This window comes from Cricetulus griseus, unplaced genomic scaffold (genome assembly GCF_003668045.3).
Source record: "Cricetulus griseus strain 17A/GY unplaced genomic scaffold, alternate assembly CriGri-PICRH-1.0 unplaced_scaffold_138, whole genome shotgun sequence".
Classification (NCBI taxonomy): Eukaryota; Metazoa; Chordata; class Mammalia; order Rodentia; family Cricetidae; genus Cricetulus; species Cricetulus griseus.
Window position 1 is genome coordinate 36,914 of NW_023276851.1, and position 6,908 is coordinate 43,821.

Here is a 6,908-nt window from a genome sequence, read left to right on the forward strand (position 1 = left end):
ATGTCCCTGTGACAACCAGAAAGACAGTATCTTCAGTTCATCTGACCTCAGTGTCAGACCAAAGGACAAAACATCCCCCTTTCTGTCCTTAAATTTCTCTTCATTTTGAATATTCTGGGCATTCATCCTCCTGTGGGACAGGGAATCACTCCATCCATCTACTTTGGTGGTTTGTACAAGCTAGCTCGTCTTATTATTTATATGATGAAAGCTTCATTCTAGACTCTGGCTTCCTTATATACAAAAAGTCTGCAATATTATGGTCAAGGTTCCACCCCATGCCCCTCCTCCATCTTCCTCAAAACCTGTTTAGTCTCAGAAAGCAAAATAATGACAAATATAGACGCTTCCCACACAGATACTCATTAAGACTCTGACAGGGTACTTAAACAGTCCCCCAGAGATAATACTCATATTTTTTGTGTCTCCCTTTCCAATCTCCTCTCTGGGGCCATACAGGAGGGCTGTGTCCATTAAATGGTGATGTGGATCATCGTTCATGAATACATTTTTAGAATGCTTGTAACTTGGTTTTGCAACAAACCACAAAGATGTTATCCTGTGAAGTTTAGTTCCAGGGGAGTAAAGGAGTTTTTAATGTATAGAGATTCCTCCAGTGTCCATGGTGCTGTGTAGGTAAATTTGGCAGATTCCATGTTATGTGCCAAAATCCATAAAATCAGATTTAAAATCATTTTTCTTTTTCTTTTCTTTTTTGTAGTTCAGGGAGCATTTCTTTCCATTTTCAATTTAAATTAGAATCAAGCTTGTTTGACATGCCAATCACAGTTTCCTCTCCCTTCCCTTCTCCTCTGCCCCCAACCCCCTATTCTATTCCCTTTCTGCTCCCCAGTGAAGGGGAGGCCTGATATGAAGTATCTTCAAAATGTGTCATATCATTTGGAACAGGGCCCTGGACCAGGCCCATGTCGCTAGGTTGAGAAAGTGTTTCTCTATGTGGAATGGTCTACGAAAGTCCATTCATATGCTACGGATAAATACTAATCCATTGCCACTGGCCCCATAGATTATCCAGGCCTCCTACCTGACAGTTATGTTCCGGGTGCCTGGAATAATCCTATGCCGGTTTCCCAGATATCAGTCTCGGGTTCACGAGCTGCCCCTTGTTCAGGTCAGCAGTTTCTGTGAGTTTCTCCTACCTGGTCTTGACTCATTTGCTCATCATTCCTCCCTATCTGAAACTAGATTTCAGGATTTTGTCACAGTGTTTCCCTATAAGTGTCTGTTTCTGCTTCCATCAGCTACAGGATGAAGGCACTAGGATGGCATATAAGGTAGTCATCAATCTCATTGTCAGAGAAGGGAATTTAAAGTACCCTCTCTAATAGTGATTAGATTGTCAGTTGGTGTCATCCTTGTAGATCTCTGGAAATCTCCCTATTGCCAGATGTCTTCTCTAACCTAAAATTGTCCCCTCTGTTATGGTTTCTCATTCGGCTGTCCTCTATTTTTATCCCAACCCAATCTTATTTCTCCCCCCGCAATTTTTTCCTATCCCCTCCTCTTCTCCCCTCCCATTCTCCCAGGTCCCTCTCCCCTACCCACATGCTCCCAATTTGCTCAGGGGGTTCTGTCCCTTTCCCCTTCTCCAGGGGGCCATGCATTCTTCGTTTAGTGTACTCCTTGTTTCCTAGCTTGTCTGGAGGTGAGGATTATAGACTGGAAATAAGTTGTTTCATGTCTAAAATATGAGTGAGTACATACCAAATTTTTCTTTCTGTGACTGGGTTACTTCACTCAGTATGGATTCTTCTTCCTTCATCCATTTGCCAGTGACCTTCAAGATTCCATTGCTTTTTTCTGGTTAGTAATATACCATTGTGTAAATGTACCACATTTTTTGTATACCTCCTTCAGTTGAGGGGCATCTAGGTTGCTTCCAGGTTCTGGCTAATACAAACAACACTGCTATGAACATAGTTCAACAGATATCCTTGTGTTATGAATGTGAATTTTTTGGGTATATGCCCAAGAGAGGAATTGCTGGATCTTAAGGTAGACTGATTCCCATTTTCCTGAAAAATGACCATACTGATTTCCAAAGTTCTTGTACAAGTTTGCACTCCCACCAGCAATGTTGGAGTGTTCCTTTTTCTCCACAACCTCTCCAGCATAGAACTCATTGGTGTTTTTTATTTTCTCCATTGTGGCCTGTGTAAAATGGTATCTCAGATTTGTTTTGAGTTGCATTTCCCTGATGGCTAAGGATTTTGAGCACATTCAAATGTTTCTTTCTGCCATTTTATATTCCTCTGTTAGCGGGAGTATATTGAGATCATATATATGCTCAATAAGTCCCTGACTTATTCCCATTGCCAGTGGTCAATATATACAATGCCCAGCTACTTCTCCAGAAGAATGTCTGCCTGCATTCTACCATGTTACACAGTGATGACACATGATAAATCCTCTGCAGTTTTAAGCCAGCCCAATAACATGTATTTTTCATTTAAATGATTAGCAATGTACATGGTGTCTCTTCACAACTGTAGAAACCCTAAATCATTATAGGATTCCAAACCTGTTTAGAGAGGAAATATTAGAAACACTGCAAGATTTACTTTTGAGAAGATCATATTATAATAGGCTTGTGTACTTCTTCATCATGTTTTATTAATAGAAAACCTAATAATCAATTATAACCATTCTTTATTTCATGTAACATACAACAACAGGTATTTAAATCAATGTGTTGATAGAACAACAAATAATATTATGATAATGTATTAACTATCTTTTATTTTTTGATCCAGATATATTTAAAAATAGATGGTTATTACAAAAATTTTAACACCACATTTGGAAAATTCATAAGTATTTACAAAACATTCTTAAAAATTAACTGGGTTACTGGTACTTGAAAAAATTACTTTAATAAGCATTATTTTAGCTTCCAGAGTTGTAGACATAGCATTAAAGAAAATGTAGAGATAAACTAGCTTAAATGTGTCTAAATTAGGAAAATGTTCAAGAAAATATTGACACTGATTTCATAGAAAGATTTGTTAGAGGAAAATCCACATAGCAATATAAACAATGTAAAATTACTTCCACTTTCAGTTCTCTTGAACTTAAGTAAGCATCCAGACAATTGTTTGGAAGCTGCCTCTTGTATTAAAACTGTCATGATTTGAATAATGAGCTAATGGTATAGAATGAAATATTTACTGGAATTTGTTTTAAAATATTCAAAATATATTATTCACTAAACTATACAGTATGAGTTTTACTAGCTAGAGCTTCTTATGAGATCTTGTCTCAAGCAACAGGGCAAAATTATATTCAACTATATTTGTAATTGTGTGTGTGTGTGTGTGTGTGTGTGTGTGTGTGTGTGTGTGTGTGTGATTGAGAAACATCTTACTCTTGTATTCACTATACAGTCCAAATTGGCTTGAATTCAAGGACATCTGCCTATCTGCGCTTTCATACTCAACTAAATTCATATATGAAAACAATTTGACACTCACCACTAGCAGTCTGTGTTAATATAATTTCTATACACATAGAATTATAGGGAGCTGATTACATTGGTCCAGATAATACATTTCCTTTTCAACGTTTTCTTTGGTCTTTTGATTAAAAGTTGACTTATTTCCCTGCTGTATTTCTTGACTTTTCCTTACCAGACTATTCCTTCTTTAAAACAGTATTTTACCCATTTTTGATTGTTGTATCTTTGGGACAAGACTTGTCTTCCTTTTATGTGAATCTGTGCACTGTTTTTCTGTAATCAACAACTGTAATGTAATTATATTCATTTTTTGATAATGATGGATATTCCCCAAATTTTCTTCATAAAATTTCTTATGTTATCAGTTCCTTAAGGTTTGTATTGGGGGAAAATTTCTGTGGAGTGTCAGTTTTAGTTTTTTTCTTCTTCTTTATGTAAGATGATTTCCTCTTCCCATTTCTTGGCATATCTGTTTTTGCCAGTTGCTGCTATCTTCATGTTTGAGTCTTCGTGCTTAAGAGATTGATATGATTACTGCATTGGCTTTGATTTTTGTTTTGTTTTTTTTCGAGACATGGTTTCTGTATAGATTTGGAGCCTATCCTGGCACTCACTCTGAGACCAGGATGGCCTCATAGTCATAGATATCCACGTGACTCTGTCTCCGGAGTGTTGGGATTATAGAAATTTGCCACCAACTCCTCGCAACTTTGGATTTTTAAAACCTCATATATTACTGTCTCTAACTCCTAATTAGCCTCAGTTATCAACATGACAAAACCTGGGATCATCTGAGCAATCATCAGTTGAGTGTGTTCTTAGATCAGAATATCTCATTTCTGCCTGAAAATCATTGTGTTGAGTGATTACTGACAAGAGAAGAATTCCACTGAATTGGCACTGTCTCTGAGCAAGTGGGCTAAGAGGGTTAGATGAGCACAAGACAGTAAAAAAGCTAAAGAAAAAATAAGAAACAATGGTTCTACATGTTTTTCCTTCAGTGACTAACTTGATTTTCTATCCTAAGCTCCCCCCAAAAATAGAAACTGGCCTAAGGGTAACAAACAAATTCCGTTCATTACCAGAGTAGCTGTTACTTAGATAATTTAATCACTGTAACAGTGAAGAATGTTTGAACAAAAGGGCTACTTTTAAAGTTATTTATTTGCTGTTATGGACATAGGAATGTTGACTTTTCAAAGAATATTGAAGATTTGAGACTTTAAATGGCAAAAGCCATGAAAGCTCTCCATAGTGCTGCTGTTGTAGAACATGAAAGATGGGAATGTAGAGAATAATGGCAGACCCTGTCAGTCAGGGTCAGGATTTCAGTGGGTAAAAGTCTCTGCAGGGAACCATGCAGTTGGACTGACCTATGTGCCTTGAGAGACATGTTGTCATAGGATATTAAGTCTAAAGCCCATGGCTCCTAGGACACAATGTACCTTTTGGTTCCTGATGAAATGGCTCTCTCCATCAGGTAGTGAATCATTCAGGCTAATCTTATTTTTCTGTGTTTTCTTAGCAATCAAGGAAGTATGTAAGCTTAACAAGAAAATTTTTCTTAGACATTAATCTTATATATCATGTATGGCTTGTAATTTTCATATTATCCTGGCAACTACAACTGTATTGACCCTGGAAATTGCCACTATTTTATGTTTCTGATGAAGATATGAAAAGTCCATTTCCTCTCAATAAACCAGTCATATCCTTGTCTTGATTTGTCCCTCCTGGCCAATACTGGCTTCATTCTTTAAGCACAGATTCTTAGAAGATTTGATGAAAAACTTAGAGTTATTTGTGTGATATTTTAGCCCCGAATTTTGTTAATCTCTACAGGTTCCAAAAAAGTGAATAAGGCTGGGTTTAAGATTATTGTGCTGATGTCTTAGACAAAATTTTATCTCTGTTGATGGTTTTTATTGTTGACTCTTTCAGGTCTACAGTGAAAAGGACACAATGATATGAATGCCTCTTTTGTTAAGAAAGGAGCACTAGTAGTTTTTCATAACAATACACTGATGGAAAAGAGACAGTAATTTTCAAGGTTTTTAACACCATTAAGGAAAAGGCCCAGTGGTGCTCTGCAGCAGTCCGAGGGCTGCTGGCCCCTCCTCCACTCTCTTGCCCTCTCAGAGTCAGGCCAGGCAGACAGCAGCGCTGGCCATGTTTCTGCCACGCAGCATCGAGACAGACCACAAGGACCTCATCCATGATGTGTCTTTCGACTTCCACGGGCGCCGGATGGCCACCTGCTCCAGTGACCACAGTATCAAGGTCTGGGATAAAAGTGAAAGTGGAGATTGGCAGTGTACTGCTACTTGGAAGTCACATAATGGGTCTGTATGGCATGTGACATGGGCTCATCCTGAATTTGGACAAGTTTTGGCTTCCTGTTCTTTTGACAGAACAGCAGCTGTTTGGGAAGAAGTAGTAGGAGAATCAAGCAAGAAACTTCGAGGACAGAGTCACTGGGTGAAGAGGACAACTCTACTGGGCAGTAGAACATCTGTTACTGATGTGAAATTTGCTCCCAAACATATGGGTCTCATGTTAGCAACCTGTTCAGCAGATGGCATAGTAAGAATATATGAGGCCCCAGATGTTATGAATCTCAATCAGTGGTTTCTAGAGCACGAGATCTCATGTAAGCTGAGCTGCAGCTGTATTTCTTGGAACCCTTCTGTCTCTCGTGCTCACTCCCCAATTATCGCTGTGGGAAGTAATGACAATAGTCCAAAGGCAATGGCAAAGGTTCAGATTTTTGAGTACAATGAAAACACCAGGAAATATGCAGAAGCAGAAACTCTTATGACAGCCACAGATCCTGTTCATGATATTGCCTTTGCTCCAAATTTGGGGAGATCTTTCCACATCCTGGCAATAGCCACCAAAGATGTAAGAATTTTCACATTAAAACGTGTGAGGAAAGAACTTAATTCTTCTGGTGGTCCCACAAAATTTGAAATCCATATGGTGGCTCAGTTTGATAATCACAACTCTCAGGTCTGGAGGGTGAGTTGGAACATAACAGGAACAGTGCTAGCATCCTCAGGAGATGACGGCTGCGTGAGGTTGTGGAAAGCTATTTACATGGACAATTGGAAGTGTACTGGTATTTTGAAACATCACTGGAGCACAGTAAATGTGGGTTCTCAGCTGGGAAATTGAAATCCTTCACTAAGCTCAAATACTCCAAGTCTTCAAAACTCATTACATGGATCTTCTGCTGGCAGAAAGAATAGCTGAGTAAAGCTAGTTGGAGTAACTTTGCTGTTTTGCTGTTTGTTTCATGCACACAGGAATGGAACTCAAGTTCTTTTCCCCTTTTCCGGTGATGTTTGATATCCCCCAAGATGAACCAGCAGCCCGATCACTACTAAACACAGTCAAAAAGGCCTTTAAAATTACAGTGTATATAATTTTTATA

At 38.5% G+C, this 6,908-nt stretch overlaps 1 protein-coding gene across 1 annotated transcript; it reads left to right on the forward strand.

Moving 5' to 3' along the window:
- Positions 1-5,644: 5,644 nt before the first annotated feature.
- LOC113839002 (nucleoporin SEH1-like) lies at positions 5,645-6,672 on the forward strand. The gene has a single exon (XM_035453716.1). The coding sequence runs from the start codon at positions 5,645-5,647 to the stop codon at positions 6,647-6,649; it is 1,005 nt and encodes a 334-aa protein (XP_035309607.1). The 3' UTR covers positions 6,650-6,672.
- Positions 6,673-6,908: the final 236 nt, after the last annotated feature.